The sequence below is a fragment of the Miscanthus floridulus genome, chromosome 17 (genome assembly GCF_019320115.1).
Source record: "Miscanthus floridulus cultivar M001 chromosome 17, ASM1932011v1, whole genome shotgun sequence".
Lineage (NCBI taxonomy): Eukaryota > Viridiplantae > Streptophyta > Magnoliopsida > Poales > Poaceae > Miscanthus > Miscanthus floridulus.
Window position 1 is genome coordinate 86667577 of NC_089596.1, and position 25546 is coordinate 86693122.

Sequence of the window (25546 nt, forward strand, 5' to 3'; positions counted from 1 at the left end):
GGCGGTGAAGCTTGAGCAAGACTTGGCGCCGATGGACGATGGCAACGGTGAAGAGCAAGTAGAGTCAAGATCGATGAACCAATATGATCATGTGATGATATGAAGTGGATCATATCATTATTGATCGTGTTGGTGCATGTGTTGCATCGACATTGAAGGAGATAGAGTGAAATGCGCAAGGCAAAGGTATAACCTAGGGTATTTCATTTCACCGGTCATAGGTGTGTAGAGAAGTTTATGACCGGGTTTAGGATAGATGGCCGTACTATCAAGAGGGGCAAACTTGTTTGCATATCGGTCATCTAGTGCCACTCGAGTGATCTAACTTTGCATTGTCGCTAGGATCGAGTGGCGTGGCAAGTTAAGTGGCTAACATCCTTTGGGAAATGATTGTGAAAATGCTAACACACATACACATGATGATGTACACTTGGTGGTGTTGGCACATTTACAAAGGAGGTGGTGTTTGCAGGGTTGAGATGGGTTTGGGTGATTCGGCGCTTTCGGGAAAATGGAATGCCTATTTTCTATTGCGCCGGATGCAAACTCTTGGTGGTTGGCACACTTAAGCAAGGGTGAAGAAAAAGGAGGTGATGCCAGCGTTGGTCAAGTGACCGGACGCTGGATCCAAATGCACCGGACGCTGACTGCCTGCATCCGGTCGCACTGACGTGGAGTGTAGCAGTAGCTGGAGGGTGACCGGACGCTAGTGCTGCGTCCGATCGCGTTCAACCGAACGCGTCCGGTCATGCTCGGGAGCTTACTGGAAACGACCGGACGCTGAGGGTCCAGCGTCCGGTCAGTTGAAGCTGCTGCGTCCGGTCAGGTCAAGTGACCGTTGGAATCGGGACACGTGGTCGTCTGCGGGCGACTAGACGCTGAGGTCCAGCGTCCGGTCAACATGACCGGAGCGTCCGGTCGGCCCGACCGTTGCCCAGTGAAGGGGTAACGGCTAGTTTAGCCCTTGGGGCTATAAATAGAAGTGGCCCTCGGCCATGGCTGGTGCTGAGCACCTCAAGGGACTTAGTGTCCATGCTTGTGAGTGCTTGGGAGCCCTCCATCACACATATACTTGATAGTGATCATTCGATTGTGTGAGTGAGCGATTCTAGTGCGATTGCATCGTGAGGTTGCATCGAGTGGCACTAGGTGATCGAGTTGCAAGCCGGTGGTGCTTGTTACTCTTGGAGGTTGCCACCTCCTAGACGGCTTGGTGGTGGTCTCCGTCGAAGCGCGCAAGAAGCTTGTGCGGCGCTCCGGAGAAGTGCTTGTGAGGGGCATTGTGCTCGCCCCGCGGGAGCCGCGAAGAGCAACTCTAGTAAAGCGTGTCATTGAGCTACCCTCACTCAAGGGGTAGGTTCTTGCGGCGCCCGACGTGCGGGCTTAGCGGGTGATGCTAATTAGCCGCCGAACCACCAAGTGAGCGGTCGACACAACGGGGACTAGCGTGTTAGCAAACACGTGAACCTCGGAAGAAAAATCATCGTGTCAACCTTGTTCTTCCCGTTGGTTTGCATCTTCGTTACACAAGCTTGCAATTACTTTTATACATATTAAGCTTGTGTAGTTACTCTTGTAATTAGATAGCTTGTGTAGCTTGCTAATTACCTTCTTGCTTGTGTAGCATAGAAGTAGCTCCCATGCGTGGCTAATTTGGTTTATGTAACCTTGTTAGTCACATTACTTAGTATGTGTAGCTAAGTAATTGCGCTCTCTAATTAGGCATTGGTTGCCTTGTTATTGAGCATTGCTAGTGAGCATCGTTAGCTTTGTGCTTTTGCTTACTAGCATGTGTAGGAGCTCTCTTGTTGCTTAAAATACTAGTGGCATAGGTTTGTGTAACCTTGCTCTTAGAATTGTTTAGGAGAGCTCTAGCTAGCCCGGCACCTTTGTTGCACAATTGTTATCTTTGCAAGGTGCTAGTGAACATATATAGTGGGGTATAGTCTTGGCTAGACCGATAGTTTTAATTCCGCATTTGTATCGGTTAGCCGACGCGATTAAGTTTTAGAAAAGACTATTCACCCCCCCTCTAGTCGCCATCTCGACCCTTCAGCGGCGCGGCGCTGGCGCCCGGCGCCGTCGTCGTCGCCCCTGTGGGCGTCGGAGAATGAGGGAGAAGAGAGGGAGGAGCTGTTTTTTTTCCTTTTTTTTACGGATGGACCGGCAGGGGCAAAGAAGTATCTGGACATTGGAAGAGAAGGGAAGCCGAGTATATATTCGTTTGCCCAGATTCTGACAAGAAGCAAGAGTAGGTTGATTCCTGTGGAAGAGAGAGCGGGTAGAAGCTGTACAGTAAAAAGCAGAAGCTGATTCGGTAGAATCTCGCGGGAGCAACCTAAGCCATCGGATTGCAAGATCCAACGATGGAAAAAATTACGGCGACGTGGACGGTGCTCCCGGCGGAGGAGCAGGGCGGCCTTGTCTAGGTAAATTTCTATTCATTTTAAAAAAGAAAGCTGAAAGCAAAAAAGCTAGGTCCAAAGTGCCATGAAAATTAGGCTACATGAAAGCACCCGTTTGGTTGGAGTTCTATTTGTTGGCAGTACAAACACTTTATAGAAGCTTAACTAAACATAATATGAGTGTAAATCACCTGATTGGGTTCCTTGTGGTGGAATATATTCACTCGGGTTCAACTCCTTGAGGTAGGTGTTCACATTTTTTCTAAATTTAATGGTGTTATTCCTTTTGTAATAGACAATGTGCTTGTTGACAATGAGACATATGTGCATATTCATAGTGGTAAGTGTATGTGCATGTGCATGTATGAGTGTCTACATAGAAAAAAAACAAGTGGCGGGGATCATGGATAGCCATGCCTTCTTAGCAAGAGAATCAACCACCTTGTTTGAATCTTCTGTCATTTTGCGCACCAGCGGTCTCCTTGCTTCAACAAGTGCATGCAATTCTGAGAGCAGTTTCCTCACTTTAGTAAGTGCATACAATTTTGATACGAGAGGTCACAGGTATCAAAGATCAGGGTGTGTACATGGAGATTATAAGGACCTTCGATAGCTAGAGAGGAGCGAATAGGTCATAAAAATTCCCTTCAAAACAGAAACACTAGGCAATAGTGATCAGTATACCCTTCTCTATGAGTCAAGCAAGGCCTCAAGCTTGCACCCGATGTGGGCACTCATGTATGAGCCGCTAGTTGAACAAGGCACTCTAACTAGCCTCGATTCCAATAGAGTTGCCTTTCGCGATCTCCCACGAGGTGAGCATAAAACCCCTTACAGTCTCTTGATCGGAGCCACCAAACAATCACCAACACGGTATTCAGCGGTCCAACCAGCTTCTCTAGTGCCACGAGATGAAAAATCAGCTAAGCAAATAAACTAGAACACTCCCAATCTCTCACAAAAGTGATCTCAAGTGAGCAAAGTCAGTGGAGTGTGTATCTCAACTAGTTGTTATACTATTTTCTGCATCAAAACTTTCAACATACGTTTAAACTCCCGACACTCTAAAAAACAGCACATGTCACTACGAAAAACGTCATAATTTTTAGCTCTAAACTCTGATTTCGATGATCTTGTACATTCCGGAAAGATTATCCTAGGGGTTATCCATACCAACAAAGAACAATACCCAAGAACAACAAATTCAAGTGATGTGCCATGTGTTTCTCTAATGGTAGCACACAGGGTTCAATTAGTCTGAGCATTTGAGACTTATCAAACTATTCATGTTGCATCACTCATAATAGTATGACATACTATACTCAGGATAAAAAAGGATGTGTCTAATTCCACCACTTGAGGCTTCAATATCCTCATATGCCATTTCTTGCAATCTTCAACATTTGAGGATGGCAACAATCTTCGTCTCATTCTCCTTGAGCAACAAGCATGTGACTTAAACCATTTCCAACCATATGAGTTCAATTTATGGTATCAAGCCACTTCTTCCATCAAATCCAAGAATGATTTGATCCTCCTCATAATGCGACTTCCCATTTCAATGCGAGCACTCTCTTCTTCACCATAGTCGTTGTCCATCTGTGCCCAAGCCATTGCTTGTCCTTCACCCTTGCTTGGTCCTTCAAAGCCCTTTTCTTACTATCTTCACCCTCTCAAGCCATCCCAAGACACAACTCATATATTGAAATCCTTTTCATGAAATCTATCTTCATCTTCATTGATTTCCCAAGCTAGCTCGCCAAGTGAGACCATTCCATATACATAACCTTATGTCTCATTTGTCCTTCACAAATATGCTTGCCTTCACATGATGCACTGATATCTCATAACATATATAAGTCATTTCATTAATTTCATTTGTATTGTCCTGTTCTGCTTGAACTAGATTATTTTTATAACAATGCATTATTTTGGCTTTATTTCAACACAATATGGAATGCCATCAAGTTTGCCTTCTTGTTGAACCTTTGATATATTTCAAATCATACAAAAAAAATCATATCTCCAAGTGTATGCAATCTAATTAAATTACTGTTCAACAAGAAGGCAAACTTGTTAGACTTTTAATTGTGTTGTCTTTCAATCCACCAAAACCCACCAAAGGGTTAGATGCTTACACTTCTCATCCTAAGCCAATCCCAAAAGCTCATACAACTGTTGCTCATCATCAATAATTTCTAACCTTCATTCATCCTCTTGCCTCTCAATGATCAGCAGTGTATCAATAAGCTATCCTTGTGGGTGTGGGTGTTCTGCTCATCGTGCCTAGTGAAAATAGTTGACAATATAAGTAGCGAATTTAGATGTGTCATCTACTAATTTTTAGAATTCCTTATTACATGTTAAGCTGTCCAAAGTTAGCTGCTACGAAATTTGAAGGTTACACTACCCGCTTTGTAGGAATGAGATCAAGCTAGCTGCATTCCATGACGCTGGATCGATCTCCTTAGCCTCTAGACTATCTAGGGTTCTTGAGCAATATGTGGGCTTCAAAAATTCAGTCAAAACAAATGTACAAATGTACAAATGCACAAATCTATGATTAAATATTCTACGTTAACAACTTGTGTACGTAGCAATCTAATGAGGCAGACAAAGTGACAAACCAATATAATCATGTTGCTGGTCCTGGCAATAATATACTATACTGTATATGTCAATAGGATTGGAGAAGCGTATTACGTAGAAAATGCTAAACAACGCACGCTTGTCGGTCTATAACCGGGCCGGGAAAAAAGCATGAGCATCAATGCGTGCGTAACAGGTGACGTGCAGCAGATGGAAGCATTCACTGTCCAATACTCCGATGTATATATGTACGTATCCAAGCCATCTTTGACGCGGCGTCGTCCGCCGGGCAAGAGGGGGCAGCCCAAATCCTAGCATTACGCTGCTTGTCGCTTAGTCAGGCTCGCTTAGCGGATTAGCCCTTCCAGCCGCTAAGCCTGCCCTGTCGGCGCTACATGTGTCTACCTGGAAGGGAGTCATCGGTCATGCGCATATGCAATTTCGATTGCGATGTTTATTGACTTGATTACTAACACTACTATTGTTAGATAGTTTTTTTTTTCTTGAATACGCAAAAGCTTTGCGTATCATTGTATTAAGTAGAAAAGTTTAGACAAACATACATCGTGCTTGTATCGAGCGCCAAAGGAGGTCAACCTAACATAGCCGTAGCTAGACCATTCTAGCAAGAGACATCTAGATTCGATATTACATTAAAGGAAAAACTACCAGTACCGACACAACAGCGCGATCTAGGAGGTGGCCTTGCGTCGTCGCGGCTGCCTGGACCGAACAGCCGGGAAGAGCTCGTCCAGCGCTTCGGCTTCGGACGCAGTCCGATCGCCGCCGAAGAGCCTGTCATAGGCCTCCAGCTCCGACGCGGATGACGCTGATGTACCCTTGGTGAAACTCATACGCTGCATGATCAGCACCATACCTCGCTTGGAAGCAGGTACTCGAGAGAGGGGCTGAGCCGCCAACCGCCTGCTCTGCCACGGCATCACTAGTTTAGCAAGAGGCTGCTTTGGAGGCTCACGAATTAGTGGAGAGTCCCTCTTACGCGTCACTTCATTGATGAAGTTATCAAGGCGGCGTTTGGCGGAGTCGTCGTTGTCCTCGGTCGGGTGGGCATCCACCGGTGGTGAACTAGGAGGGCCAGCATCCACCGTGATTTTTGGTGAGTCCACTGCCCAGTGAATGGGACGCGGAGGTGGTGTCCACAATGCACAGGAGACCACTGCTGCTGGGTCCTCATCGTCCAGCTGGGGGGCCGTCATGGCCGGGGCCTCATCTTGAAGTTGGGTGGCCACCGGAGGTGACGACAGGCGCTCAAGAGAAAGCCACACGACGATCCGACTACTGGCGAGCGAGGCTGTGAACTCCTCCAACATCGGGTCCTCCGTGATGTCGCGACCATGCGTGACATCCGAGTACAGCGTCAGCGTCAACAGGTCAGGCTGGACGATGTCCGTCTCACTGGACAGCTCACCGTGCCCCGGATGAGCTTCAGCAGCAACTGAGGTGGAGGGCGGAGCTGTCTGTGCGGCCCTTGCCGACCGCCCGTGACGCCTCCATCTTCGGCGCCGCCTCCACCTCCGACGCCAGCGACCACCGGTGGCAAGAACGGCGTTGTCCGACTTGACCCCACCAGAGTTTTGCGAGCCACCATGGTCCGCCGACCCAGTGGAGCCGGTGTTACGAGTGCCACGAAGAGGGCGCTGCGGCTGGCGACCCATGGCTGTTGCATTGCCTGAGGTCCGAGAGCCCAAGCGCCTTGGCTGCTTGTAGTCGCGCGTAATGTGTCGAAATCCCATGCACCGGAGACATCGTTGGGGCAGCTTGCAGGTTGCCACCCGATGCGCGGAGGAGAGGTAATTGAGGCATTTGTCGTGAAGATCTCCCGGGATGCGCCTCGGTGGTCGATGACTCGCTGGCCCTCGTGGCCTAGCCGAGGCGGCCTCAGGTTGCGTCTCCTGCTGGTGGAGGATCTCCCGCCACCCATCGGCATTGGGGGCGGAGACCCGTCCGCACCGTCCGAGGCGCAGGTGTGCTAGGATGCGGCCTTCCACTGGCCGAGCCAGGATGTCGTGCAGCAGCTGTGGGCGCGGCCGACTGCGTTTCCCCCAGCTTCGCCCAGCACCCTGGCGACCTACCGTCGCCGCACCACCACGGCCTGACGCCAGAGGTTGGGTGCACGGCAGGAACATCACAGGCAGCGTCGACGTCCTCGGCGGCTGTGGCTCCTGACGAACTACATCCAGGTAGGGGGTCATGGAGGAGCTTGGCATCCCTTCCGCATCGGAGATGTCGAGGTGGTCATCGTCTGCCCAACGACGAGCCTTGGAGCGTCCCACCGCGCTACCCCCAGGATGGAAGGGCGCGGCTTGAGGGGAAAGGGTGGACGACGGGCTCGGAGCAGGGGCGGACGGGTGAACAAGGACGGCGTCGAGGTCGGAGGCAGTGGGGGTAGCGCACTCCCCAGCTCCGGCCTCCGCGCACTGTACTGCGACGGCGGTGGCGGCATCATCCGACCGCGGCCGCGGGGGTGGCGTGGACACGACAGATCTGGTCGCGCTGGTGTCGTCTGCTCCCGGCGGCGGGGCAGCTGCAGCAGGTGATGCCGGAGATGGCCGAGATGGGCTCGTCGGCCGCTGCGTCGATGGGACCGCGGAGGACTCGTGGCCGTCAGAACTAGAGTCCGCGCGCGTCCCTGGGGCGACCACGGCCGAGAACCTGGGCGTGGTGGCCGCGGCAGCGGTGCTCGGCGGCGAAGGTGCCAGAGGAGCGCCGGCCATGGTCGCCAACGACGTGGATCTGACAATATTGGGCGAAGGCGTGGCGCAGCAGCTGTCCCCTGCGCCGGCCGGCACCGTCGACGACCCAGGTCCGGGCTCGGAGGTCTGCAGGACCACCCTGCTCGCCGGCCCCTACTCCCGCGGTGGGTGGCCGTCGCGTCGCGGCGTCGGGCCCCCACCATCGCGGCGCGGCACTGCAGATGGGGGGCGCGGAGGGAGAGGAGGTGGGGGAGGAGGGGAGGTGGAGGCGCCCACCATTGCTGGAGCGACAGCCGGCGCCGGCGATGGTGAGGCCGGCGACGGGGAGGGGCCTCACCTCGCATGGACGCGGTGGGGATGGAGGCGGAGGAGGAGGGGGAGGTGGGCACCTGAGGATGGCAAGGGGAGGGGGGCGCCGGTGCCGAGGAGGCAGCCGGCGCCGGCGGCGTTTGCGGGATGGGCGCTGCCAGGGGCTAGGGTTTCCGCACGAATAAAGTGAGAGCGAAAAAAGCACTGTGCTGGATAGTTTTTGTTATCACAATCTAATTAAGCACACGTTTATTATTTTGTTATTTATTACTCCGTACATAGATAGATACACACAACAAGGTAGCTATAGTCCACAGATTCACGAATACGTGCGTCATTGCCACTGGCAGGGCCATCGTGTACGTATCAGGTGCACCATGGACATGCACAATATATATCTTCATCACATCATATATGAATATGATACACATATATATCCAACCAACAAGTCATGGAAATCGACTTGCATTGGACAGAGATATGATGACCAATGCTAGCTTGGATTTGGTTGGATCTACTACTCATCACCGGCTGTTTCCGTGGCCTGTCTAGCTACGTAATACTCTTGTAATTTGTATATATATATCATATACTCACATATATATCTCCTGCTGTACATACATAATATGTGCAGGCAGTCGTCGATAGATTTCAGGAGTTACGCGGATCGGAGTACGCTGCTGGCATGACGCTGGCCGGTTAATTAGTTTGTTGGTCACCGGCCGGCCGGCGTCCCGGGTGTAGCCATCATGCATATCCAGCTGCTGGAACGTTGGAGAGATATATATGAACTAGCCTGGATTTGTTTCGGCTTAGCGGCTGCTTGCTCGATAGGGCTGTGTCCACGTACGATATAGTAGTAGTAATACTGATGATATCTCCTGCATATATATCACCATGTATGTGCAAACAAAGCAAGCGGTAGCCATCAGCTTGATCGATCAACAGCTTTGTCATGGATGATTGTACCGAACCGGCGCGATGCCAATCTGATCCACCGTGTGTGTGTGTCACATAAATATATGTATATCCAATAGCCTTGTCACACAGTTGCAGGTTTTCTTCTTACCGGGTCAAATTAAAGTATATATATACAGCAAATCCGTAGCTTGCTCGCTTAGTGCTTAGCACCTAGAAAACGATGAATTTGACATTTGGAGGCACGAATGAGCGCGACGTACATTACATACGGCTTCACGTCAATCCCGGCCAAACCGGCCATTAACACCTAGACCTAGGAGTACCATAGAATATACTATATATACACGTCATTGTTATATACTACATACATGGGTGCACTAGTCATCAACAATAATCCTACGATTGGCAATTTGGCATCTCTCATGTTGATGCTTAGTGCATTTTTAGTTGCTATACAGAAGTTAACTTTCAGCATTGAAATTATAAGAAGGCTTCTCCCTTTACTAAAGTTCTGTAAATTTCAGAATCTTCTTCTCGTTTTATTTTTCATAATATCACCATACATAAATGGTTGTATAGCATATATATATATATATATATATATATATATATATATATATATATATATATATATATATATATATATATAATTAGAGTATCTCCATCTGGAGCCCTCAAATCAGGACTCCTACCTTTGATTTGAGGCTCCCCTATTCTTATGGATCTGTTTTCTTTTCATCTACCAATAGGAGGAGTCCTCAAATGCATTGCAATAGACAATGGCATATGGGATCCACTCGTCATTCGACCACCTCCGCCGTCATTCCAATCGTTTAGGCTATGGGGGCACGGGAGAGGGGAGGGAGGAGCACCAGAGACCTGGTCTGATTTTCATCATTTTTCATTACGTTTTTTTATGATTCCAAGACGCAAGACATTAGAACATATGAGCACTCTAGAAAAAGCATCCAATCACTTCAATTGATTTTTAATCGCTGTCTCCTTGTGGGAACCTAGAGTCCCGGTGGCTCGGTTTCGATTTTCTCTGTATGCCCAAGTGTGAAATGTAGTTTTATATTTCTCTAGGACTTAACAAAGAAAGAGAAACCTATCATTTTTCAAGTAAAAATTTGCATATCCCAACAATGACATGATTTTGATATCATAACATCCAGGTGTGAAGTGTCGTTGTCAATATTTTTAATAAACTGGTAACTACATTGTTCTTTACATGCATTCAGACAGAGACCTTTTCTTTAAGTAAAAAAGAATTAAGAAAAGAAGATGAATTTCTCTTTGAATTTCTGGAGCATTCCAGACTCCACATACACAGGGCAGTTAGCTGCTTAAGTTTTCAGTGAGATTGGGAACTAGTAAACAAAATACCGGAGCTTAAGCAAAAACCCCATATAAACAATGATTAACCACAAGCAAGCAGCTGAAATGCCGGCCAAGCCTAGGAACCAATCTGAATTCATCTTAAAGAATCATCAGGCTGATGTTTCGCAGATTCCTGCCGTGTAACTTCTTCTGGTTTGACACGGCTGGTTTGACACGGTCTTACTCTAGGACAGTCCATATATACAAATAGCCATTGCTCTATTTGCTCCCTTCTCGATCTCTCCAACTATGCAAAGGCAAAACCCTAGCTGACTGACCATCATTCACCTAGCTAGCTCATGAGTGCAGGAAGAGGCTCAGACATGCAAGATTCTCTAAGCTTGATGCAGTTTCATGATCCGTACCTCTACAGCGGCAGCGCTGGGAGCGCCAACCAGCCACTGTCACACCCTTTCTTGCCTCATCATCACCAAGGTTTTGTCGATAATTGCACTGGCAAGGACGTGGCAGAGTCGTTCGTCGACCCGGCGACGACGGCGGAGGTAAGCGGCGAGCAGGAATTAGCAGTAAGCAAGGAGGTCTCTGAGGGAGGAGGTGATGGCGCGCTGGTGGTGGAGGTGGAGGAGCGAAACGAGGCCACGACGGCCAGGGGCGAGGAGGAGGCTCACGGCGTCCGGATGATTGCGCTGCTCATGGAGAGCGCGGTGGCCGTGTCGGTGGGCAACCTCGCGGACGCCAACAGCATGCTCCTGGAGCTGGCGCAGATGGCGTCCCCGTACGCGTCGTCCTGCGGGGAGCGGCTCGTGGCCTACTTCACCAAGGCCCTGGCGGCGCGGCTGATGAGCTCGTGGGTCGGCATCTGCGCTCCGCTGGCGCCGCCGTGCGCGGCCGTCCACGCCGCGTTCAGGGCCTTCTACAACGTCTCGCCGTTCGCGAGGTTCGCCTACCTGGCGTGCAACCAGGCCATCCTGGAGGCGTTCCACGGCAAGCGCCTGGTCCACATTGTCGACCTCGACGTGGTGCCGGGCGGCGCGCTGCAGTGGCTCTCGCTGCTGCCCGCGCTGGCGGCGCGGCCGGGAGGCCCGCCGGTGCTCCGCGTCACCGGGTTCGGCATGTCGCGGTCGGCGCTTCACGACACCGGCAACCAGCTCGCCGGGCTCGCGAGCAAGCTGAGCATGCCGTTCGAGTTCTACGCCATCGCGAAGCGGCCCGGGGACGTCGTCGGCGCCGCGGCGGCGGCGGACATGCCCAGCAGGAGGCCAGGGGAGGCCCTCGCCGTGCACTGGCTGCGGCACGCTCTGTACGACGCGGCTGGGGACGACGGCGCCACGATGCAGCTGGTGCAGTGGCTGGAGCCCAAGGTGCTGACGCTGGTGGAGCAAGAGCGAGCAGGAGCGCCCGGGGACGTCGGTGGTGGCGGCGGCGGCGACCGCGGCCACTTCCTGAACCGATTCGTCTCCGCGCTGAACCACTACTCGGCGCTGTTCGACTCGCTGGGCGCGTCGCGGCCGAGCGACGAGGACGCGAGCAGGCACCTGGTGGAGCAAGGCGTGCTCGGCAGAGAGATCGGCAACGTGCTGGCGGTCGGCGGCCCGTCGCGGAGCGGGCGGGGGAAGTTCGGCTGCTGGCAGGCGGAGCTCGCCCGGCACGGGTTCCTACGAGCCGGCGGTGTGGGGCGCGCGCAGCTGGTGGCCGGCGCGTGCCCGGCGGGACTAGGCTACACGGTGGCGGACGACCACGACGGCACGGTGTGGCTGGGGTGGAAGGGCACCCCGCTCTACGCGGTCTCCACGTGGGCATGGTTCCCCTCGCCTCACGCACAGGCACACCGTTAACCAAATCAGCAGGCAGTCGCTTTATTAGTACCAATGGACTGTGTGATAAGGTGCTACGCACCAACGGGTCCAATGCCACGCTAGAGTGGTCTCTTACAAGTGGGCCTACATAGTCACATGTGCGAAGCACTGTGGCTGCTGGGCCGACTTGTCAGTGGCCAGTTCTGGTTAGTGGTTGCTTTTACATGTATCATGTTTGTTTGGCTCCAGTATAAATAGTTTCCAATCCCGATCGATCAAAATGGATTTAGCATTAGGAAAATGCAAAAGGATCGTATCTGAATTTTGCAGTTCGAATAAATAAGGAACTGATGCCTGCATGGCTGCAACTGGCTCAGTTTCTTCATCGTGCGTCGAAGATTTGTACACGTAGAGGCAGGCAATTTCGCATATGTAAATAAGATAAGATAGCTATATAAGCCCAGCAAAGATACTGAATAATTCATGTCAATTGCATCAATGTATGTGCGGAAGTGCTCCTGTAGGACGACAGGCCGTCCGGACGACGGCTTCCCAGGCCTGTGCAAGTGCAACCGACAGGCCCAACATGCCCGTGCTTCTCTATTTAAAAAACGACTGCTGGACACCGATTCCTCAATCCTCGTCGCTCGCCCATCGTGGCATTCTTCACCGTCGCACCACGCCATCGACCGCCGCGGTAGATTCCACCGCGTCGCCTGTCGCTTGCCTTCTCCAGCGCGGGGCCGCTCGACACGATGTTCTCCAGTGCGGGGGCGCCTCGCCGCGCGCACAGCACCAGCCCAACGCGACCTTCTCCAGCAGCAAGGGGCGCCTCGCCGCAGGAGGCCGCACCCGCCTGACCACCGTGGCTGCCTCCACCGCGAGGGCCGCTCGCCGGGGGCGCCACCACTGGCCGTCGAGTCTGCGTCGACGTGGATTCCGACGTTGAAAGTGCAATCAAGCCTTAATTGTGGGTTTTAGTGATAATGACAACGCAATTAGATAACTAATGAGATTTATCAAGATGACAAGCAGGGAATTTATATTCGAGGATGCTACACGGAACGGAGGAGTCCCCAATTACAAATGTAGATGACTTCAAACTCAAAGGAGGTTTAAATTCTTTTATATATTGAATATGAGTATAGGAAAAGCCATACTATAATAGGGGACACAATGCTTAAGCTAATATGTGTTTATCAAGTGCTCAAACAACCACAAGCATCCTCAGATTCAGAGCCAAGACAGTCTGCACTTTACTATTACCCTGGCTGTCTTGCATGGTGCGAGCTCCGACTCGCCCGACCCCTTGGGTGCGAGCTCCGACTCGCCCGACCCCTTGGGCGCGGGCTCCGGCTCACCCGACCCTAAGGTCGTGGGCTCCGGCTCGCCTGACCCTTTGGTCGCGGGCTCCGTCTCACCCGACCCTAAGGTAGCGGTCCAGATCGTCCGACCCTTTGGTCGCGGGCTCCATCTCGCCCGACCCCAAGGTCGCGGGCTCCAACTCGCCCGACCCTTTGGTCACATCCTTGTCTCGCCCGACCTCTTGGGTGCCGTGTCCATTGAGGGCTAGGGGTATATATACCTTTCCCTTTCCTCGTCAACGGCTATCTGCGATTTAAAGTGACCGTTGAGGGCTGGGGGTATATATACCTTTCCCCTTCCTTTCCAACGGTAACCAACCGGCTCTCTTCTTCCTCACTTTATCATGCCAAAACATAGCAGGAGCTCTCTCTCTCTCACTCCATTGTTGACCTTAAGCTCCCAAGCAAATCCATTAATTTTCCCATCAATCCTTGAGGGAAAAGGGTCCAAAACTCGAATAGAGAGCAGTTCTATTGATTCCTAAACTCTAAAGAGCACTTGGTTCACGTCTTAGCCGGCGGTGGTGTTTGTTACTCTTGGAACTTGGCTCCTAGCCGGCTAGAGCGTCGTCCGGTGAGCTTGCCAAGTTTGTGGTAGCACCGGGAGGTTTGTAACCACCTCTTGCAGCGATTAAAATCACCCCTCATCTCAAGAGTTCACTCTCTTGACTTGAGAACGAGGTAGGGTTGCAAATCCCTAAGTCTTAGTGGTATACCTCAACAACGTGGACATAAGCAAGCCTTGGTGGTGAGCTAAACCACGGGATAAATTCTTGTGTCATCTTGTGCTTGTGTTGCTACACTTGTATTCTTCTTGTCGTTGAGGTGATCTCTAGAGTTTGAGGCCGATCTACTTATGTGTGGTGTTCCCACCACTTTCAGCTGTCGATCTATGATCTACTACTCTGCAGTAAGTTAAGAAATTTACCCAATCTAAATTTCGTTGGGTAGATTTTGAACTGTGAACTAATATCTCCTGTAGGTGCGGTAATGCCGCGGGTAAATTTAACTTCGGTTTAAGTTGAATTTTTACAGGCCTATTCACCCCCCTCTAGGTGTTCCAGTGATCCTACAGACGTGGTCCACAACGACCACTGTGGCGCGCCAGGGCACCTACTTGGTGCCATCCTTCATCTCTCCACCGCACTGAGCCGCCCGCCTGCCGCCATCCTCGCTCTCCACTGCACTCGAGCGCCGCTTGCTGGCTACCGCAGTTCCCCACAAGGTAGGTCGTGGCCGCCGGCGATGCCGTGTTTTAGGTGTTTCAGATATATTGTTCAAGTGTTTCATCTGGATGTGCGTATGTTGCAAAGGCTATATACACATGTTGCAAGCATATGTTTCAGTTTCAAACGCATGTTTCAAGTGTTTCATCTAGATGTTGTAGAAGTATATCTGAATGTTGCATAACATGTATGTTGCAAGCATATGTTTCAAGTGTTTCAGGTGTTTCACACGTATGTTGCAAGTGTTTCATTTAGATGTTGCAAAAGTATATCTGGATTTACAATGGCTTTCAAGTGTTTCAGATGTATGTTGCAAGGGTTTTCATCTAGATGTTGCAAAAGTAGATCGGAATGTTGCACATATTGCAATGGGACCCACCTGCTGCAGACACCTACCGCTGCTACTGCGGCGCCGCCGTGTGTCATTGTGTGGGGGACTAAGGCCGGCAGGCCTCCACGACAGGCATCCGTAGCGTGGCAGGTGACTGGACCCACGTGGGTTTCCCGTGTGCGGGCGCAACAGTCATCGGGCGAAATAGAGCGAGCGCGATGGTAGGGACAGGAAGCAGCGTGGGGTCCATGTTGTGGGGCGCGCGAAAACAGGCTGGCGCGGGCTCTCTTTATGCGCGCAGCAGCGTCCGGACTAAAGTTTAGGAGGCGTCACATCGGACGTAACATTGGGTGTTCGGATACTAATCATAAAACTAATTATAGATGTCGTGACTAATTCGCGATGCGAATCTATTAAGCCTAATTAATCCATCATTATCGCATGTTTACTGTAGCATCACATTATCAAATCATGGACTAATTAGGCTTAATAGATTTGTCTCGTAAATTAGTCTCAATCTGCGTAATTAGTTTTATAATTAGTCTATATTTAATACTCTAAATTATTGTCCAAACATACAATGTGACAGGGACTAAACTTTAGCAGGGGAAACCAAATACCCATCCTGGGCAAAAGGGCAAGGTGGCAATAGATTACAATATGTACCCCACTCTACATTCTGGAAATTTTTTTGGTTAACCACACAAAAAAATGAATCTATATTCTACCACCCAAAAGACTCACCTAACTAACACATCCTCAACACCAAATTGTGATGTTGCTCTGCAACCCAGCAACCTTTTCCGATCTAACTGTACATCTATCAGCGAATATGGCAGCCTGTCTGCATAAATTCACAGCAAATTTCCTCCGCAACTCAGTAACATCTTGAGGAACCAGGATTTCTGTGGTGGAGCTCCCCTCGGATAGAATAAAGTCTTCTTTCTTTGCACGTCAATGGAGCAAATTTCCTACGCAACAAAGTAACTCTTGCTATTTTTGCAGAACATTGCCCGACATCCCTTGCAAACGTGCCATATCATGGGTTTACATTGCAATCAATCATAAATGGATCGTCCCTCGGCAGGTACCTCTTCCAGTATTTCCTGTACCGGCGTATCCCAAGTTCTAACCAGGGTTTCATGTTACCATTGTAGTGCAATATGGCAGCTTTCTTTATAGCGCCATGAGTGAGTCCGTAGTAGGGCTGAATATGAGCCAGTTAGGCTAACGAGCTACCTGCGCTCGTTAATATTACGAGCTAGCAGGGCAGCTCGACTCGGTTCGTTACCGAGCTCGAGCTGACTCGTTTAGCTCGCGAGCTACTAAAAAACACACATATATTTATAATGTTTATGCTACATTAATTCCAAAAGATGATGTTCACCATTATGCAACTGTACATGATTAATATATATCAGGTTCATCAAAAGTATCAACCATGCAACATAGCTGGTCTATCCATGATCATGCAGTTCCAGCATACTAACTAGTTGCTTGCCACCACAAATTTAGGAAAGTCCACAGATTCAATGTCAGCATTATCATCTTCTCCCTGAAAAACAATCCATAAAATCAACATTTAAGTACCACAACAATTATAAAATTAAAATTAATATAAAACAGCTGAAAATAAGGATTACATACCAATAGAATAGGTGTACAATTCTAGGTCAGCATCATCATCTTTTGGATTCATGGTGGTAGGCTGAATTCATGGTGGTAGGCTGATAGGCCTTAGCTCGTTTCAACTCATGAGCAGCTCGCGAGCTGACTCGTTAAAATAGCGAGCTAGACTTCCAGCTCAACTCGTGAAAAAGTTAAAACAAGCTGAGCCGGCCACGAGTCCAGCGAGCCACGACTATTTTGTCCAGCCCTAGTCCGTAGTCACGACCCAGACCAAACTGCACCCACTGGCCTTCAATAGGATGGATCAGATCTTGAAAAACTAGTAGACCTGCAGGTAGTGTTGCAGCTCTCCAGGAAGCTTCTGACTCATGTTGCATCTGTTAAAGGTAATATGAAAACAGCTTTGTCAGATCAAGAGTTTACAAATTCCTGGTTTAACATGCTAAACACATAAGCATTAAAGAAGCGGGCTGGGTAACTTCTAGCAACCACAATATGCTATACCTACTTGAAGGTAGGTAACTAAAGTGCAAGAGAGGTTATGGCTCTAAAATTTTAAATTGATTTGAGGGGTACAGAGTACACGCATATATATAGGCCAGGATTCGGATTGGTTTATGGAAACATGACCAATCGCAGATATCCTTGCCTTTTCTCTAATCATCTAATAAATATACAAGAGGTACAAGCCTATAGCCTTTCGGCCCAAAAGGCTCAACCGAGCCTAGTCTAATTACTCTAAGATAAGGAAAGCGGTTACTGATGCATCCATTACAAATAATTGAAAATCCCACAATTGAAATATACATGAACATGGCAACAGTTAATTGTTAATATTAAACTAACCTTCTTTTGTATCCGGTGATGAATTCCAGTGACATCATGTTCCCTCCATTTATTGAGATCAATAAGAGTCACTCCAGACATCCATATGCACGAACTGGAATTATAGGGGAAATCATGCAAGTATGCCCTGAGTTGACCGAATCTTACTCGACAAAACTGGACAGCACCAATCACTTTTCCTTTTAGGTCAAGGTTCCACAGGAGCGACAAGTCTCTCTGGACTATAGTATCATCTTCCAGGACAATGATCCTTTTAAGACTGCTAAAGAATTCAGGAAGCACGAACAGGGAGTACCCAAACATTGAAATATATTCAGTTCTCAGAAGGGTGTTTAGCGTTGGAGCATTGCTATGGGCCGAATTTTTTACTTTTTAGCCCTTTTTTCGAAAGTTTCTCACAAATAGATCCCTGGCGGAAAAAATTCAGAAAATGGACCCTAGCTCGACGCCACCGACGCTGGCGTCCCTGGCGCCGAGCCCCTGGGCTGGGGCGATCTTACATGGAAGAAAGCTCGGCGCCAGAGTGACTGGCGCCGAGCATGCAATTTCATTTTTCTCACGTGTTTGCCTCGTGCGATCCAGCAGTTGGCCGCCTCTCCTCGTGTTACGTGGGACCTGAACTGTAACTCTGATCTGAATTGCCACTCCAAACTGTAACTCTGATCCTCCCCTGAGATCAATCATCATGCTACGTGCTACTCCTACACTTTGAACAGCACATCTTCTGTTCCCAAAACCAAGCACTAATCAATCAATCAATCACTTTAGCTGAAGTTGAGTGATGTTTACTCCAGTAGATTGACTGTAGAAGAGACACGACTCGTCACAAGGTTTTCTCAAATTTCTTCATCCTTAGCAGTACGACGGAATATGATCAACTACCCTGTCCTGCTGCTCTAAGGAGAAATGGGTTGGTACTCGAATAGAGGCCTCGTGATCCGTGCAGATTCCGGGCTGTGCGTCCTGCCCGCACTGAGCTGCAGCTTGCTGCTCGAAAGGTTTTTAAAATGCAAAACGTTCCCGTGATCACATCAGCACGGCACGGAGCGGGTCGCTCGTCCCTGCCGCACGTCGCCGAGGCATGGCGCCGCTGCGCTCTGGTCTCCAGCTGCAGTTGCACACGTCGCTAGCTCGACGCAGAAGCGAACGTGGCAGGCAGCTCGGCGCTGGCGCCGAGAATGCAATTCCATTCCTCGAGCGCCGTGCAGCGTGGGTTGTGTTTGACTCCGAGCTCTCAATTCTCCAACCACGTACGGGTACCAACTTGGAGCATCAATCAATGAAGTTAAGGATTTAAATAAATAAAACTTTATGATTTCTGGTGTCTTGGTCCGATGTATCTTCGGTCTTGTTTCTCCGTACGTGTTGCTGTGAACTTTCTTGCATCTTTATTTTGATTCGTAAGTAGACTCATTCGTTTTTTTGAAACTTTCTTTCATCATTATTTTGATTCGTAAGTAGACTCATTCGTTTTTTTAACAAAACAAGTAGCGAAACTGTAGTTGAAATCCGCAACATGCATGATGGTCCTGTTCGTTTCGCTGAGATTGGACTTATGCTAAAATGCAGAGAGGAAAATACTATTCGTTCATATTGAAAAGTACTACTGAGCTAGTGCAGTCGTTTCCTCAGGATCTCAACGGGTAGTACTACATGTCCTATTCGCTTATCTTATAATCCGTCTTTATCGGCTTGTTTTTTCAACCGGAACAGTGTTAGGTTTGTTTTTTCAGCGAAGCAAACGAGACCACCGTGGATGTTATTAGCTGTAGTACCACCGTGGATGTTATTAACCGTAGATGTTTGTTTTCAGCGAAGCGAAGCCAAGCGAATGATGTGAGAAGAGAATTAGAAAGGGAGTCATGATGTACGCCTGTACATGTGTCCGTAGAGGGTAGAGTACTTATATTAGCACTTGGTTACAAACTTACACATACGTACGTTCGAGGCTTACATGCATTATGCATGCGTAATAACAAGTTGATACATTGCTGTTGTTAGACACTTTATTTTTTATTTATTTATGTTGTTGCGAAACGGTTCGTCATGCATGTTGCGAAGCGGCCCCTGTGCAGCGGTGCAGCGACGACGTGCGTGAGCGAATCCATGTCGCTATCGCTACCTGCTCCCCTCCCCATCACAGACGGTGGTGACGCTATCGCTACCTGCTCCCCTCCCCATCACAGACGGTGGTGACAGTGACCTGCCGTGCCGGTGACGATCCGGCACGAAGTACTTGCGCGCCAGCTGACAAAACTGCATGCTCGGCGAATGAAGCTCGGCGCCGGTCACTCTGGCGCCGAGCTTCATTCCATGTAAGTTCGTCCCAGCCTAGGGGCTCGGCGCATCCCTAGCGCCGAGCTCGGCGCCAGCGTCGATAGCGCCAAGCTAGGGTCAATTTTCTGAATTCTTTTCGCTAGGGGTCTATTTGTGAGAACTTTCGAAAAAAGGGCTAAAAAGTAAAAAATTCGGTGCTATGGGAGGTGATGCGGAACTCCTCAGATGTTGATAGCTGTTCAACTTTCCCATTAACCAAATTCTTCAGTTGAGAATACTCAAAATTAAGGACATTGATAGTAGCTCCCTTGTAAGCATTTCTGACGAACCAGTTCTTAAATGCATAGAAGTTCTGTGCATCAGTGACAAGATGGAAAACCATATTTGCCGATTCCTGCAAAATTATGAGTGAGTGAAACTATGCAAATTTTCAAAAGAATAATGGTACAACACAATATACAATAATATACCTCAGAATTTATCACAGTTGAGTTGACGGTCATGGATGATGCAAGAAGGTTGGTGGAGAAAATAATGTAGTGCCGCAATGCAGGATTTTCAAGCTTCTCTGCGCCTGAATGCTCTATGTCAGCTGAGGAATTAAAGTAGTCAACTGTCAATCTCTTGAAAGGCAGTGGAGGCTCTTGGGTAATGTCTGAACTCCAAGCCTGTAAAGATAAGCACTCTGTCTTGCATGAAAAAGAGCTTCATCTTCGGTCATATCAAGCAACTGTTTTAGCTTTTTCTCAACATTAGTGCATTATACAGCACATGATTTTGCTGCAGCAATTGTCTGGTCCATCTAGGCCATATTGACTCCATGACTTCAAAAATAGCAACAAAGATTCATTATAATGGCCTATTCAACAAATGCACTAAAATTATTCTTTGAAAGTCAGATTGAATAAGATCATAAGAGAGATTGTCAGAAATATCAACTGACCCCCCCCCCCCCCCCCCCCCCCAACAGAGCTTACAACTTTCATCGTACTGTGCTCTCCAAAGAGCAACTCTTCTCAAAATCCCAAAACAAAAGGTGCTGAGTTGGAATCCCATTCTAAGGATTCCCAAAATCGCATATAGATTACATATTCAACCAGACTACATATCGACAGTAATGAAGGTTCAAAATATGCAAAATGTATAAAACATAAAAATAATAATGTGAACTAACAACACAATCTGATGTGGAAGGCTACTGGACCATTGTGGTAACAAGACTGCTTGCCTCCTTGTGTATTGTTACTACCAGCCGACACCTCTGACTCAGGTAATGCTGTCAATAAGACACAGCTTCTATTGTCTGCATATGACTATATGAGCATATCACACTACTATAATACTAGGAAGCAACAGGTGCAAAGGCAGAATGATGAAATTATAACTTGCTACAGTTAACTCAATAACTTGCAATCGCGTTTTGCAGCAATGGTCAAAAGCATGAATCCAAACACTTCTACTTGAGCAAACTTCTGGTCCTTGAAGTCGCTGTATACTTGTATTGTTTGAATAAATAAGTTATTATGTTACAATTCAAAGTGAAAACTGAAGAAAGTAATGTCTTAATGTCAAACTTACAGTTTAGGAAGATCATCATCTGATATGGCTTCACTAAGCATATGCTCAAGTTCTTGGATATTTTGTTTCATTTCGCGTGAAAGCTTTTCCATGCCGTCAAATTTCAAAATGCTTCGATAGTAAGCTCTTGCAACAAAGAGCTGATCTTTAAGTCTCTTCACTATAGAATCTTTCATGACCTCCTTATGTTCTACAGACCAACGACAATAGCTTCCAAATTGAACCTGGCAGAATGTTCCATTCTCATCACCAGGTAAACCTTGTTCAAAGTTCCTTCAAATCAATGTTAGTAATCTGCAAAAGTAGGGCTAGAAAGATCAGGCAACATGAAAATATCATCACACCAGGTAATCTATGAAACCTTTGCTTGTAAATGGCACCCAAACAGATTCTGATAAATACTATCATAAGATTTCACGTCTATATTTTCTACTGGTGGCTCTTACATTGGGCAGCATAGAACTTTCCAAAGTCGTAGCTTGTTGGAAAGGAGGAGCTGCATATTAAATAAGTATTAGACAAAATATTGTCATTTTTCAATATTTCATTTACGAAAGTGACTGAAAAGAAACCTACCTGGATGAATTGAGATATCTTCATTAAATTTGCCAAGCTCTGGTTGGCTGCCAATAACCTTGTCAGATGGACTGCCATTTGTGTCTGTCCACTCCTGTTAGACAAATCGAAAACTTATTAGCAAGATAATAACAACAATGAAACAAGTGTTGGTATATAAACAAGATTTATGAGACACGAATCACGTTACTCGGAGAATCTTCATTCCAAATAAGCATTTTATGTAATAAATATTGAAGAATCACCAAAATATTGTATAATATAACTATTTCAACAGTTACAACAAATTGGTCACCCAACACAGAAGTTATATCATTATTTCTTTCCCTGTTGTAAGACAAAGCTAATTATCTAACATTCTAACACTATTGGCCAAGCCAGAACAAGCTATATTTGTGCTATATTTCAAGTAAGCCAACCAGTGAAAATTTCACAGTAATCCCAAAATAAAGCAAAATGGTTTTTGATATCAAATAATCCAATGGGGATTGAATTCCAAGTTCCCACTTAAATCCCACAGAAGCTTTCAGCTTTTCTTTTCTTTCAGCGAGTTCATACTTCACACCGGTAGCCCAAAATTAATCTGGCTCGAACAATAAACCCGCAAATGACAATACAAGCACTGATTCAGGAAACAGGCTGCAATTCAGTCAGTATACCAGGGCAGACATTTTCCAGGTAGTACCCTAACAAATGCCACTAGCATGAGTGCATGACTAGTTCTCTGCTGAACACTATGACAGTCTTTTATAGTGGCTGTATTAGGTCATCACTAAATAATTTTTAGCACCTAAGACAAAGGGCTTAAAAGCTCTCCCAACCAGGGCGGGCCCCATGGGTGTGCGGCCTGTGCGACCGTACAGGGCCCCCTAATTTCCAGGGCCCCAAAACAATCAGTCCAGCAGAGAGCAGGCCCACCAGGTCCAGTCCACGCGTGGGGCAATAAGTCTGCAGAGTTCGGCGCGTGTCTGCTGCGGCCATTCCTATTGGCGACTTCGCTGGCACTTCGTATTCTCGCTCGAGCCCCAGCGGCGATTCGTATTCTCCCGTTCATCTTTGTCAATCGCCAGTTCATCTTCACCGGGTGCCAGCGGCAGGAGGCTGGTCTCTTGTCGCACACTCCCTCCATTCTGTAGTAGTGTCAGGTTCTGCAAAATCAGAAACAACAACGATTTTTGGATTCTGCAAAATCCATTCGCATCCGTCCAGTCCTTCCGGTATGGCGAGGGACTGAAGCCTGAGAGAGAGGCAGAGGCCTTAAGCCTGCTGCCTGCAGGTGCAACCATGCAGGTAATTCGTTTTTGTTTTTTTTTACTTTTTCAACTCTAATTGTACTAATTAAATCCTTCATAGTTCATATGACAGTCTAGAGTTGTCTACAATACATATATTATTTTGAATATATTTTTCTAGATTGCTATAGTCGTATAGCCTATCTGCTACTTTAGTTTAGGCCTCACATATACTTGTACAGGGCCTCCAAATTTCATAGCACGGCCCTGCCCCCAACAATCATGCATAGATTGTTACCAAGAAAATTAACTTAATCTTAACAGTAACTTACAACATTCATGAACCATACATGAAATGCATGCATTTGATAAATGAAAGTAAAATTCTAGCCACAGAATTGCTAACAGTCAATAATCCTTTGAGATCTGGAGTACCAAGGAGAAAGAAGTGATACTTTAGTTGCACACTGATGACTTGCAAAAATGTCAGTAAAAAGAAGTAAAGATCACTAAATCATCAACACTGAAAAATCAAACACTGAAAGTACTTCCACTTCAACACAGCCATGAGGCTTCAGGTGAAGACTGAAGAAACACATATGACAGGAACTGACAACAAGCATGCTGCGAAAGTTCACGCACTGATAAACCAACAAACAAATGATAATGCAATTGCAGACCTTCGAAGTAGGCGGTACAAACTCCTTCACGGTATTGTTGATTTGCGAGCTGTCATTTTCCTGGAGAAAGAAGCCATCAGTGTGACTAAATATTTTATTCTATTCCAACAGAGATCATCATTGACCGAATCTAACAAGATACGCGCACACGCCTAACAGCACCCGTCCACACCCCACGTGATTGGGACCCTTGTAGAAATGGAACAAAAGATAACCCGGAAATGCTAGTGATTAGGAGTTGAGGAGTCCTACCTCCGACGGAACCTGCTGCCAAGTACCACCCTCGCTGCCGTCATAAACCTATACGGCAGCAATGTAGGGCAACGCTTAACAAGCACCGAATTAGAGTAAACATAAGCTATTCAGATAGATTCAATCGACACTCACCGACACCGCGCTTTCGTCGACCAAGTACACTGCAGAGACCGAAAAAAAAACAACAGAATTGGGGTAAAAACAACGGGTAACCAGTTGAGGTGCCCCGAGATCGTGCTTGCGCACGCGAACCGAACGGAATGCCTGGATCCGGGAAGCGAGCGGCACGGCGAGGGTGTAAAAAAAAGGTAAGGTTTTGGGGGGAGGGGTAAGGTACGGACTTGAGGGGAAGCGCGTGTGGAGGCCAAGGAGCACGGCGAAGGGCACGACGACGGAGACGAAGACCAGCGCCAACGCGGCCCCCGTCGCCGCCACCGACGCTTGCCCGCTGGCGCGGCGGTGGCGGCCACCGGTCCCAGGCTCTTCATCCCGCGCGCCGCGTCACCCGAGCAGCGGTGTTGACTGGCCGTCGGCGGTAGCTCTATAGAAGTCGGGATGGAATAACGGGAAGCCGCCACCCGCCAGTAGCTGTGTGTCGGGTATGGATAATAGATAAGCGCCCACGCTCACTTGTTTGAACGGGGCAGTAAGTATTAAAAAGTCTCGTCCGATCGTCCGCGGGCTTTGTCTGACCCGACTTAAGGCCGTGGATTCCGTGTCGTTCGAGAGGTCACGGGAGTCTCATCAAAGCCGCGGGCTTCGTCTCGTCCGATCCTAAGGTCGTGGGCTCTGTCTCGCCTGATTTCGAGGTCGTGAGCTCTGTCTCAACCGATTCCTTGGGTCTGTGCTCCGCCTCGTCCGACCCCTCGAGTGTGGACTCCGTCTCGCCCGACCTAAAGGACAGGGTTCCGTCTTGTCCGACGGGGATTCATACCGCCGCCAACCACTCCAGGTCCAAACGTATGGGCCTGAGTTAAAACTCTGACACCAGGGAAGAGACTGACACGTCTCGATGTAACATGTGGCCATGACGGGCCGTACCTGAGGATTCATATCAAGAACAGCGTCGAGCGTGCCGGTGCTGTTCTGCCTAACCCTCGTGCGAACGCTGACAGGCGCGTCAGTTCACCACGACGTCTGCTGGAATGGAATGGAACGCCATGACCGGCAGATGACGCATGCGCTTGGCGCCACTGACGAATAAGGCCGCGACGAGAAGTCGTCCCTGTTAACATCTACAGGATCGGCGGGACCCGCGTGAAGGAGAAGAAGGACCCAGCGATCTTAGAAGCCTTCTTCTCTCTCGTTCTTCTCCTTTTCCTCCGCTGTAAACCACGCTTTTTCTTCGCCTATAAAAGGGGAAGCAAGGTGCCCCATGAAGGAGGATCCAGATCCGCACGAGACCGAACCACGAGATAAAAATACAAGAGCACGACACGAGCACACAACTGAGCAGCGATCGAGCTCTCAGCATACT

At 48.4% G+C, this 25546-nt stretch overlaps 1 protein-coding gene and 1 pseudogene across 1 annotated transcript; one reads left to right on the forward strand and one right to left on the reverse strand.

Annotated features, from left to right (window-relative positions):
• Positions 1 to 10641: 10641 nt before the first annotated feature.
• LOC136515911 (scarecrow-like protein 23) lies at positions 10642 to 12114 on the forward strand. Its single transcript, XM_066509366.1, has one exon. The coding sequence runs from the start codon at positions 10642 to 10644 to the stop codon at positions 12112 to 12114; it is 1473 nt and encodes a 490-aa protein (XP_066365463.1).
• A 3830-nt stretch (positions 12115 to 15944) lies between these two features.
• On the reverse strand, positions 15945 to 24673 carry LOC136518118 (probable galacturonosyltransferase 7; annotated as a pseudogene).
• Positions 24674 to 25546: the final 873 nt, after the last annotated feature.